The sequence below is a fragment of the Phoxinus phoxinus genome (genome assembly GCF_949152265.1).
Source record: "Phoxinus phoxinus genome assembly, chromosome: 11".
Classification (NCBI taxonomy): domain Eukaryota; kingdom Metazoa; phylum Chordata; class Actinopteri; order Cypriniformes; family Leuciscidae; genus Phoxinus; species Phoxinus phoxinus.
Genome location: NC_136886.1, coordinates 16,556,918 through 16,569,756, shown reverse-complemented (window position 1 = coordinate 16,569,756; position 12,839 = coordinate 16,556,918). Strand labels below are relative to the sequence as shown.

The following is a 12,839-nucleotide window of genomic DNA, read 5'->3' as shown; positions in this document are numbered from 1 at the left end:
AAACAAGAGCACACAACTTGTATAACATTTACGCATAAATGTGTTGGCACTTTAAAAATAAATATCAGTAAATGGTATCAGCCACAAATTCCTTGATCGGTGCACAACTACATTCAAGTACAAACTCACCAGGGCTTTTGTCATAGCCAGCGGCTACAGCTGCAAAAGTTGGATTTCCATTCTGACCAGGCAAAGAGGCTGACTTGGTGAGCTTATTCCCTGGAGCCTTCTTTAAAGTAGCCTCGCTATAAAAAAAATATACAAGTAAAAAAACGTCACTTGACGATTTCCATGATGAAACCTGCCTTGATGGCAGTTTCTCAAATGACTTCTAGTAGTATGTGCACTTTAAAGCAGACGCCTGTTAAAGTTACCTGTTGGTGTGGAGCACGCTGCTGTAGCTTCCACGAGGCACCAGGACAGGGGAGGTTGGGGGTGGGGAACAGGTTCTGGAGATGACTGAACTGGGTCCTTTCAGGAAGGGGTCTGCATGCATGGTCTGCATAGAGATCTGCTGAAGACTGTCTGCTTCTGATAAGACATGAGACAAATGTTTACATTTTGGGATAAGAGTATATAAAATAGCAAACTGACTCACAGCCCAGGTTAAACTTCATTACTTACGGTTGCCAGCTTTGCTGAGAGGAACATCCCATTCTGGTGGGGGGGACTCTTTCTCTCCTTCTGATCCACTGCTATGACCCAGCTCCGACATGGAGCCATTGGATACAAACTTTCCAAGTGGAGATAGCCGGTCATCACCCATCTTCCCACTGACTACTAGGATAGAGTTAAAAAAAAAAAAAAAAAAAAAAAAGTTAAATGGTTTCAAGATTCAAAAGTTGGGTGGAATAGCGGACACGTACGTTTGCCCAGAGTTCGTGGTTTGGAGAAGCTGTGAATTCCTGTATTGGCAAGGGTTTTGGTGAAGGTCTTGCGCTGCTTATCCTGTTTTTCCAGGGGTGTGACGTAAGGGAGTTCAAGAGAGCTGTGTAGGGGGAAAAAAAGTTTTTAAATATGATATTAAACTGATCAGAGTAATAATAGAGATTGTGTAAGTCTGATGCAAAAAAAAAAATCCATAATTCTAGAAAATATAAATTTATATTTAGTATTCTAAGTTACAGATAAAAGGCTCACTGGAAACTTTAAGGCCTTCAAGATGAAGTACATAATTTCTGCCCCACTAATAGCACCTCGGGTTGCTCAAATTAAACCTCTAAAGGCCCTGATATATTTCAAAGGAAATTGAAGAATAAACAGGTGTGCTGCCATTTCAGACAAAAGTTGAAGTTGAAACTTCCAGAAAACTTCTCATTGGCTGTTAAACACCTACGGACTGCCATTGGTCATGATTACGAATAGGTGGGTAAATAGGATCCACCTTATTTGACCTGGAAAGCTTGCACTGTGAATACACTGGAAAGATGCTTTATAGTTGAAATTGAAATTCTGATTCTTGAAACTTAAGTTGGACTTTACAACACTGAACCTGACACTACAACGTTTTTTCTTCTTCTTTTTTTTCTTTAATACTGTAAAGCTGCTTTGAAAGCAATTCTGCAGACATCCCACCTCTCCCAGTAGATCAGTCAGTCTCTGGCATATTGATAGCTACTCCTGGACGCCTGCAAATTATATAAAATATCCCAGAAGTCGTTCCTTCCAAATCCCCCAACAATCTCTAAACAAACCTGGATTTTTCCACTTGGTTCTCCTTCTTTGTGGTTGGTTGCTTCTTAGTTTTTAGTTTAGTAGGAAAGGGAGTAATTTCTTCTCTTTCTTTTCCATTGTCCATTGACACAGGTTTTCCTTTCACCTTCACTGGCTCCTGGTTAATAAGACAAATTGTAGTCAAAGAGTTAATCTATAAAGCAACTAATAGCAAGTTGTTTTGGAAGTACTCTGTTGGTCTAACATGTCTCACGTGTATGTACCTCTTTAATATTGGCCTCCATGTCTGGGTTAGAGGTCTCTGTGGTAGTAGAGGAGCTGTCATCATTGTCTGCCAGTGGCTCTTTTAAATCTTCTCCTTGAGCCTTTCCCTTTGTTTTCCTCTCCTTCTCCTCTTTCTTCTTAAGAGCTTTTGTTTTATTCTTCACTTTCCCTTTTGATTCAAGCACTGAAAAGCATTCAAATAAATTAACAAGTTATATTGTGCATTTTGCAAATTACACTGACCTCTGGGACAAACACCTGGCATAAGTAGTTATGTTAATAACCATTTAATAGTTACTAGTTAATAACTAATGTTAATCTATACAGGTGTATTTCTATATTGTCATATATTACCTTTGTTTTGTGAGAACTGTTGTGAATTGTGTTCTAATGACACATTATTGGTAGAAGACTCAGGCCTGTCAAGGTCTTTATCCATGGCTACCAGAAGTCGGTTGTAATCCTGATCTTCTGTACTGTTGGCCCTTGTGCTGTTGGGCTGTGAGGGTGTTGAGCTCGGGAGGTCCTCCAGGAGGCCTGAGCCCTGCTGCTGTTGTTTGGAACTTCGGGCCTTTCGGTTAGTCAGCTGAGTGAGTCCTTGGCCACTATCTTTATTGAGAGGAAAGGAGGAAGAGGATTGCATAGATCCAGAGCGGCCTGAACCAGATCTGGGCTTGCTGTCTGGCAGAACACCGTTGCTGTTGGAAGTGGAGTGTGGACCACCTTGCCGACCCCCAGTCCGCCCACCAACGTTTGACCCGTACATTCCTCTTGTTGAGTTCTGGTTTGAGTCGGCAAAATCATTCAAGCTGCAACAGATTAAATGCATTTCGTAAAACTTCTCAGATAAAACGATGTGGAGAAAATCAGAGAGAGACAAAAATGGCATATCACTTTTTTATAAACTAAAAAAAATTCCTCACTCACTTAGCATCACTTTGAATTCGTACAATTTCCCTGAGATCAAAAGGTTTTCCAGTCTCCATGGGAGAGTTGGATTCCACAGACAGCCGTCGTTTGAAGGGCTCCCATATTCCCTGGGCCTCCAGATAGGCAGTAGCGATGACCAGCAGGAACATGGAGCTAAATAAATATCACACTGTTATTCATTTACAGATAAAGAAACAAGTATTTGATTAATTCCATGTGTTAGAATATATTAAAAAATATTATACATTAAACAGAATTAGAACGACCATACAAATACACTACAAACACAATGCTCAATTTACATAATATACATTGGCCTATCTACAGCAAAAATGACTTAAAATGTCAAAAATTAATGGCATAGTTTCATACTTTATTTATACTTTAATTTTAGCTTAACCAACTCCCAATACTTTACTGTTCAAAAGTTTGGGGTCAGTATTTTCTTAAAGAAATTAATACTTTAAGAGTTAAGTATTAATACTGTACTTTAAATTACTTTTTCCATCAAATAAACCTGAAAAAAACTCCAAAAAGAAACATCAAGAAAATGTTTCTTGAGCACAATATCAGTATATTAGATTGATTTCTGAAAGATCACGTGACACTGAAGACTGGAGTAATAATACTGAAATAAAATAAATGCTGACTTGGTGAGCATAAGAGACTTGTTTAAAAAAAAAAAAAAAATCTTACTGGCCCCAAACTTTTGAATGTTAGTGGAGCAGTGTGGACAGTTAATCCTAAAGATAAGATTTGAAAAAACAAATCAGAATTTTGTGCAGTGTGAACAAAGGCTTAGTTTTTGCTGTGCAATGTTTATAAGATTTTATGAGTATGAGTTTAGACTTTCAGGTGATCGAATACGAGAAATCAGACCTCATAATGAGGGAGACGATGATATAGAGCTCAAGCTCCCAGTTGGGTCGGGGAAGGGTCTCGGCGCACACTGCCAGCATGTGATATGGCAATGATGCATTCAGCACGAACGCAAACACTGAGCCCCCTGCAGTCACCAACTTCAGCTCCCGGATCACTCTGGATGATGTGAAATCTGGTGTAAACCTGCACATCACAAGACAGAAAAGAGTTAAATCATTTTTGTCCAACTGTTATTTATGATCGAACTCTCTAAAATAAGGGAAATGAAATTAATTGGGAATGAAAAGCAGCTACGTTTTAAAGACATTATTAACACAACATTTATTTTCTGTTTAAAATGGTAACCATGAAACCACTCACAGTATGACAAGGTCTTTTGAACTGTTTGGTTTGAGTGCAAATTCTTCACAGTTGAGAACTTTGAAGCCATAACCCTCACATGCGTTGCCACTGATCTCCATAGATCGAATGTGAATCGGGAGAAGCCCTGTGTTCTCCAGCCTGAAAGTCCTTCGAAGAGTGAAGTTTGGTTCCTTGGCTTTAACTTAAAGAATTGAGAAACATTCACAACTAAACAACAGCATAATAAGTATGTGAATAAAAAGGTAAAGTATATCAAACTTCAGAATTCTTATTTAACTTTGACACTCACCATCTGAACAGTCTTTGAGGAATGCCTCAGTAAGTTTAAACCTCAGAGAGTTGCCAAGACCTGGGGCTTTACCAGCCAGTCTAAGACTCTCTGTTGTGCCTTGACCATGAACCATGATCAAGTCTACTATTGTCAGGTTGTTCCTGTGCAAACATGACAAGGGTAATGTGCAAATGCACTCTCATAACATAATTTTTTTTTAGCACTCATTTGGCACACTAAACTTACCTGACGACTAGCAGAGAAGAGACACTGTGATTGGTAATGGGTCTGAACCTCACATTGAAGGACTTTACCTCCCCAGGCATAAGGAGCACGTTGTATATGTAGGGCCGAATCAAACCTTCAACAAATCCTGTGGAACTCTTCATCACTGAAGACTGACAAACATACACAAATCATTGGCAGCATAGACATACCCCAACCATTGTGCAGCAATTCTTTATTTGGGTGGATATCATGAAAGGAATTTTGCCAAGTAGAAGAATTAAGCTAAATTGATGACAATACAAAAAAATGTCACTACATGGTCACAAAAAGCCCAGGTTACTTACATGATTTTTATGGACCTGGAATTCCAGTGTATGTGTGTCAATGTTGATGTTGGACAACTTTCCTAATGGAAACCTTTAAGGAACAACAGGATATAAAACATCAGATGAAATCCATTTTAGGGCTGCATGATATTGCAAAAGATTATTGTTAAGCCATATTTTGTTTTCATATTATCTCCCACTTGCTAAGATTATTTCTACTGGTTAAAATATTTGCTTGCCCTGCCAAAAAATTCACTGACATTGCTACAAAAAAACAAAAAAGTAATTGTTTTCATTATTTTTGACACATACCTTGCATTCTAAAAAAATAAGGTTGTTGCAACACCAAAAATTCTCAATTCAAATTTCAATACCACAGCAACTAATACAAGCCTAACTAATGTAAAGTTAAAAAATTATTAAAGAGAAATAAACAGTAATAAAATAAGAACAAATAAAAAAATACAAACAAAAACAAAACAAAGATACAAGTGAAATAAATGGTGCTATACATTTTTCAGGTGATCTAACAGTAGTATTCAGGTAAGAAATGCTACAGAAATTTAATAAAGTAATAAAATGTAAAATGACTGCAGTTTTCACTGTATAAATTAAACGGATTAATCCTTTGACATGTACAATCACACTAGTGTGTAATGTGATCAACTGCTAAATTCAAATGTGCTTTCACACTTTGGCTGGCGCTTAGCCAGAGACATCACAACTATTCAGTGTTTAATGTTTATGTTAGTTTTCACATTTAAATACACATAAGTACAACCAAATATACATCTATAGTTTGTAAAATGCACACTTAACATTCTATGGAAGCAGCAATTAATAATCCTTTCAATTATAATTTGACGACATGTTTTATTTATATCAGATACCACTTACTTTCATGTATTTCGGGAGAAGTGGGTAAATCCAACAGATCTGATTCACTGAAATGAGGCGGGAACTAACATGGTAATGACTAATCGAGTTAATTTAGAACATAATCATAATAAAGGTGTTTAAACGACAAAACGCATTCACTTACACATATTCGGAATATATAGGGGCTTTCGCACTGGAGGAATCTTTTTATAGTTCCTAAACTATTGGCGGAAGTAATTAATAATAAGTGTTCTCGGACCTGACAACTTACTTTTTCTGATCTGTTCCATGCTGGTGGAATGACCTGCTTAACCAACTTAACCAGAGCTGCTGAGTCCGTGGCCATTTTCAAGAAACGGCTGAAGATGCATCTTTCTCAGCAACACTTGATCCATTAATACTAACACCTTATCTTCTATTCTATATCTATTATCTTTATAAAAAAAAAAATATATATATATATATATTATATATTATATATATATATATATATATATATAAAGTACACGTACTGTGTTAGATTAAACTGGAAAGGGTCATAACACTTGCATATTGTTGTCCTATTGTTAGTTTAACTGCTTCTATTGTTCTTATTTGTAAGTCGCTTTGAATAAAAGCGTCTGCTAAATGAATAAATGTAAATATAAGTACCCGGTTATTGGCGTGTTCACACCGCAGGAACTAGGAATACATATACATACATACATATATATATATATATATAGGGGCTTTTGCACTGGAGGAACCTTTTCATAATTCCTAGAACTATTGGTGGAAGTATCCTGCTTCCAACACACCTGAAGCAACCAATTAAGGTCTTCAGAGCACGTCAGGATCACTTGAAAAAATTAAAGGCAGGTGTGTTTGATTAGGGTTGGAGATGAACTGTGCAGGACAGTCGATCGCCAGGAGCAGGATTGGGCACCCCTGCCCTAAAGCATGCGAAACACCAGCACCCACCTTTAAAAAAAAAGCTGTGTAAACCCACAGATTATAGCCTATATATTTACTCCAGAAACTAACTCTACGAACATGGAAAACAGTGATAGATGGGCCTTTTAATCATTACACTAAAGAGAAAATCCAACGCAACTTTGAGGAAACCAAGAGAAACATAATTATGCATTTCTGCTCAACTAGCAACATTGGATATCAACCACACGACAAACGTTAATACCTTTTTTTTATATACTGTATAACAGTTAAATCTAATAACGTATTAGACGGGACTGTTAGACCGATTGTAAACGAATGAACACTGAGAATGCGACTCTGGCTGGCGTTCTCAGCGCTGTCAAAATAATGGTCCGCTGCGCCGTCAAAATAAAAGTCTCAAAAACAAGCGCGGCTTACGTCACTTCAGAGTAACTACTGGCAGTGCGAACGCAAACAGGAAAATTTTCCTAGGGGAACCATTTTTTCCTCTGGGAACCACCCTGGTGGCTTGTTCCTAGAACTAAGTTCCTAGAACTAACCGGTGCGAAAGCCCCTTATCAGATAGTCCATTATATAGTTCACAAGTTTGTGAATATTTCACAAATTTGTTAACTATATCATGAACTATCTGATATATTCCGATTGTCAAATATCCATCCATCCATTTTCTTCCGCTTATCCGGGGCCGGGTCAGCAGTCTAAGCAGAGATGCCCAGACTTCCCTCTCCCTAGACACTTCCTCCAGCTCTTCCGGGGGGACACCGAGGCGTTCCCAGGCCAGCCGGGAGACATAGTCTCTCCAGCGTGTCCTAGGTCTTCCCCGGGGTCTCCTCCCGGTGGGACGCGCCCAGAACACCTTCCCGGGAAGGCGTCCAGGAGGCATCCGGAACAGATGCCCGAGCCACCTCAGCTGACCCCTCTCGGTGTGGAGGAGCAGCGGCTCTACTCTGAGCTCCTCCCGAGTGACCGAGCTTCTCACCCTATCTCTAAGGGATCGCCCAGCCACTCTGCGGAGAAAGCTCATTTCGGCCGCCTGTATCCGAGATCAGCTAGAATATTTTAAACTTGCGTGTGAAAGGCTTGAAGCTACTAAATGTATTCAGGCAAGGGCAATGAGTGATTATTTTTCTTTTGTTGTTTGATTAACAACAATGACACGGATAGCAGCAGGTATATTTAGGCTGCTGTCACTTTCAGACTTTACGTACGGATCCTAAAAAACTGATAGACATTCGATTTTCTCCAACAGTTTACACTCAATTAAGAAAAATTCTAAATCCGTTTATGAGGATACTCACTAAGACATGCACTTCAAACATAATTTTGTGTGCATTTGTCCATTCAAGCACGATAAGTTGAAAAAGAGTACCGGTACTCAATTTGGTCTGAAAGTCGGCTTTCTGTAAGCATGCTTCAAATGAGTGCGTCTTCATACACGAAAACACATAAGAAGTGCCTTACCTGTCAGCAAGTTTGCCTGTGAACACTGAAGGATTTGGGTACAGAGCCAGAGGGAGAACCTGGACGTAGACCGGGACATCGGCTGGGTTTTCTAGAATCACTTCTTCTTCCTAAAAAGGCAAGTTCAGGTCAATGTATTTGACTACAGTGAAAATACTATTGTGGACTTAATCATTTGTAGCTTAAACAAATGAATAAAGATATTAATAAATAGGCACACAAAGGGGAGAGGTATGTAGAGTTTTGTAAATGATTGGTGTGTGAATACACTCACCGATGAGCTGTTGGTGTTTGTAAGTGAAAAATGGATCTGTTGTGATGAGTTGACCAGCGAGGGCCAGGTGAGCTGCGCTAAGATTTTGGCCTGAACATTCTTCTGCAGATCTGTGTTTACTTCGAAGAAAGCTTCAACCCTTCACAAACAAGACAATTACATCAAAAGATACATACAAAATACATTCACTGTGTGGTTATCTAAATCTGGTTTCAAACAAGATGTATCAGACTCACTCAAGGCCTGATTGCTCTTTGAGCTCTCGCCATCTTTTCAGGAGCCGCTGGTGTAGATCTACATCAGCATCCCACATGTCCTCCTGCATAACTAAACCATGGGGCCTGGACTCCGCTGCAGAAAGAAAAACGCATAGGAGAAATATTCAATGAAAAAAACCTTACAAAAACAAAAAAATGTAGAGAAAAAAATACTTAATTTCTTTTAGAAAGAAAGCATACATTTCAATACAAACGGTAATCCCACATAACAGTGATCACCACACTGCAAGCTGGCATCAAAATAAATGTTTGCTATCTGGAAAAAGAGTAAAAAACAATAGTCAATTCTTAAGGTATAAAACATCCGATTCATCCAAAATGATTCTACATTATATTATTGTACTTATAGCACAAAGTAAACTGAGCAAACTGTGGGCAGGTGCATTTCATTAAGTATAGCGTTATAGTGTTGTAATTGGGCCTGGCACCTTGGACTTTCGTCTGGGTTCCAAATCCACTTTGTTATTGCGAAGTCGTTTGAAGTAAAACCGGACGTCCTCCGTGAGAGAGCGAATTTGCTGAAGCCTTACTTTCTGTGAGAAAGAACTCTGTATGCTGAAACCTTGGTGAACTACTTTTCCCTAAATAAAAAACACAGAAAAAAATTTAACAGCTGATGAAAATCACTTTGAAATGGTCTGAAACCTACTGAATGGTCTCTTGTCTTGTAAAAATAACAGTGGTTTGCAAACAGGTCATGTAAGCACATGGCACTGGACACAGGGAGTGGTGTTCAAACAGTGCCTGGGGGTAAAAAAGCAGGGATGAATCACATGCTTACATTACATGTACAATAGAAGTGTCTTTATTACATTGAGATCTCAATGAACAGGTACTTTTGAACCATTTACAAAAAATAAATCTAGAGACAAAAGGATAGGACTACGATTTTGAGAAGGACACTGAGAATTTACATAAAATTATGGTTTTTAAGACTTACCGGGAATGAAGGAGGAAGAATAATTTGTTTGGGTGAACAGCTTAATGTCCCAACAGCTATGAGGGCCTTTACAGGGATAGTCAATATCTGAAAGAGAAACATATTAGCTGAAGATTTGCTCAATGGTTGCCACTGTGTTGTTAAATATATATGCCACTTTGTGCCTGAGCAGGTGCAGGAGCTTGATCTGAAACTGTTCTAAAACTTTTGCTCACCTAAAAAAACACTAAAACCTGCTGGTATCAAACCAGGAACCGCTAACATCAGTGGCTGTCAGCCCAGTATAATATACACACCAAAAAAAAAAAAATCAGAACTGGTCAATCCGCAAAGATTGACGTGAAAAAAAATCTAGAAAGTTCCCATTAAAGTTACAGACCTATTTGTATGTATGTGAATCTCCAAAATAATGCAGAAGCAACAAAGACTGTATATTTTAAATATTAGTTTAATTGCATCTTTTTACTAAGCGCTATTAATAAAGGCCAGTCTGTATGTACATACATATACATTATATATATATATATATATATATATATATATATATATATACACATACAGCGTAAATTAATAACTGACTAATCAAAAACAGCAATTATTCAAAATCACAAATTAATCACAGTATAGAACATTTTCCTGTTTGAATGGTGCTGAGAACAGCAGAGCCTGAGCACACAGTGCTCGCATTGTCCGTGTTCATTAGTTTGCGATCTATCTAAAACGTTAATAGATATAACTGTTATACATAGAAAGTAGACAGTATATGAAAAGGTATTAGCGTTTGCCATTTGGTTGATGTCCAGTGTTGCTAGCCTGTGCAGAAATACAGGTTAAGAGGCCTGTTTTCCATGTTCGTAGAGTTAGTTTCTGGAGTAAATATATAGGCTATAATCTGTGGGTTTACACATCTTTTTTTAAAAAAAGGCAGGTGCTGGTGTTTCACATGCGTTCGGTCAATCAGCAAACACTAACGTCACTGGTAGTTCCTATAGTGCTGGGTTAGACCCTGCCCTGAAGTAAAAGGAGTTTACTAGAACTCCAAAAGGAGTTCCTAGAACTAAAATCATTCCTAGTTCCTGCAGGGACACACCAAAAACAGGGTACTTCCACCAATAGTTCTAGGAATTATAATTATATAAAAAAAAGGAGAGAGAGAGAGAGAGAAGGGGGGGGGGGTTCCTAAAACTCCTAGAACTGTTGGCGGAAGTACCTACCAATAGTCTGTGACACAACCTTCATTGGTTTAAGTTCACAGATGCCTTGGCATGACAGTTTTAGGGAAAAGTTTTAGAATGAAACGTACCTCATAGTCTGTTGTAATGTGTATGGCTCCATCATAAACTCCCTCTAGAGCTTTAGCCACCAAAGTTACTTTAAACGCTGCATAATAGCCTGAGGCTAAAATTACCTGAGGAAACAGACATGCAATACAGAGTTATGAACACCTATGCATAAAAATGACAGTCCTGAAACCATCCTGTTTTTCTTACAGGATGCAGATATATGGTACTGGAACACAACTATATGAACAAACCCTAACCGATGCTCATATTTACTTAGAAAATATGAAAAAAATGGCACACATGGCAAAATTCAGTGCATCTCCTTAAAGAATAAATAAAAATAAATAATTTATTATTATTTTATATTGTATTTATATTTTATATACATTGTATTCATAATTAATATTAGGATAGACTAGAGATTTTGTATCTAAAGTAGCAACTGAAACCAGCTTTGTGCAACAGGCCACTGCTCTCTTAAGTCAAACGTTAAGTTGTGTATATAAAAGACTATAGTCTAACTGAAGAATTTCTCTGTAAAATGTACCAATCCGTTTACATTAACTTATTTTGGTATTTAAAAAAAATAATAATGTATGAAATAACTCCTGTGCTTGCAGTACCCCAAACCCACTAATCTTGCGACACTTCTGCAATTTTACCGCAAGTACGGACATGTAAAGATTCCACCGGAAGTCATATGACTGCCTGCATATATAATCTATTCTGAGATAGCCATGTATGGCTCTATTAGGTTATCAGCGGTGTTTCCAATCTTTATAATTTGAAATATTTTCAATCACATAAAGACTACAAAATATTTATATACATTTAAAACTATTGAGAGCAGAGAAGACACAAAAACATTTCATCAATATTTAGTGTGGGAGAGTGTATAATTTTTTCAGGTGTTAAGTTGATTCTTTGGGAACAATTTATATTTGTAAAATATTAAATGAAAACAAATTTAATTACTAGTTTGCTATTGCAGTCTTATTTTGCAGCACAAGTCATGATACATTTTAACATTCAGAATCTTTGAATGAAGTCAATTTTTTTCAGAATTTTGTAACAGTACTTCATAATGGTATTATCACTTTTACAACCACTAGCACAGCTTTTGACAATTCCACATTTCCACTTTACAATACTTTTTAACCACACAATACACATTATATATTTATACTGGATAACTTAGCATATCTGGATTGGAAATACTTTTATCAGATTTTGATTAAGATACAGAGATAATTATCTTAGTTAATACATATTCCAGCATAAAGACAACTTAAGCTCTGTGAAATGCTGTCTATTACAGAGAAAATTATTCTGGGATGATTTAAACAAGTTCTGGTAATGGGCAGTAAAGGAGTGATAAAGACTGCACTCTTACGGTTTTGTATTGGGCGGCTGATGTGTTCTGGAGCTCTTGAATTCTGCTCAGTGCTATACTTCTGTTCCCTCTTTCTGTGTTAAGCAACTCCAATGACAGACTGTCTCCTGTCACCAACCACGACTTTATCTCCAACTGTAAGTACAGAGAAATCCATGAACACGTATTCATAAAGAAAAAGCCATATCGACATTACTGCTCACTCCAGTAACGTCTTGAAAGTTTAAAAGAGGACTGCTATTCTTATCCAAATGAAAAAAATGTGACAAAGTACTGAACATGATGACCTCGCACCTCAATTGGGTTGCTGTTGACCACCACAAACACCAAACTGCTGGTGTCTGTGGCACTAAGGACACCAAAGTCTAAGATATGCTCTCGTAGACAGGGAGGAAGAACAACGGGCTGTTAAATAAGAAAGCAAAGAAAAATCATGGCCATATAATCTCAAATTAAA

The 12,839-nt window shown here is 37.7% G+C and overlaps 1 protein-coding gene across 3 annotated transcripts in view; it reads right to left on the bottom strand.

Annotated features, from left to right (window-relative positions):
* Positions 1–12,839, bottom strand: part of tmem131 (transmembrane protein 131) — a 36,109-nt gene that overhangs the window by 2,493 nt on the left and 20,777 nt on the right. For 2 of the 3 annotated variants that reach the window (XM_079629137.1, XM_079629139.1), the window contains 22 exons: positions 12,677–12,787; positions 12,383–12,517; positions 11,010–11,114; positions 9,707–9,793; positions 9,195–9,347; positions 8,947–9,022; positions 8,725–8,839; positions 8,489–8,627; positions 8,215–8,324; positions 4,957–5,029; positions 4,631–4,782; positions 4,403–4,545; positions 4,111–4,294; positions 3,748–3,933; positions 2,866–3,021; positions 2,293–2,747; positions 1,938–2,122; positions 1,695–1,831; positions 867–988; positions 625–780; positions 375–531; positions 130–245 (listed from right to left, as the gene is read on the bottom strand). In XM_079629137.1, the coding sequence (XP_079485263.1) occupies positions 130–245; positions 375–531; positions 625–780; positions 867–988; positions 1,695–1,831; positions 1,938–2,122; positions 2,293–2,747; positions 2,866–3,021; positions 3,748–3,933; positions 4,111–4,294; positions 4,403–4,545; positions 4,631–4,782; positions 4,957–5,029; positions 8,215–8,324; positions 8,489–8,627; positions 8,725–8,839; positions 8,947–9,022; positions 9,195–9,347; positions 9,707–9,793; positions 11,010–11,114; positions 12,383–12,517; positions 12,677–12,787 (3,253 nt within the window). The remainder of the gene's footprint in view (positions 1–129; positions 246–374; positions 532–624; positions 781–866; positions 989–1,694; positions 1,832–1,937; positions 2,123–2,292; positions 2,748–2,865; positions 3,022–3,747; positions 3,934–4,110; positions 4,295–4,402; positions 4,546–4,630; positions 4,783–4,956; positions 5,030–8,214; positions 8,325–8,488; positions 8,628–8,724; positions 8,840–8,946; positions 9,023–9,194; positions 9,348–9,706; positions 9,794–11,009; positions 11,115–12,382; positions 12,518–12,676; positions 12,788–12,839) is intronic. The other variant, XM_079629138.1, reaches the window with a different exon arrangement.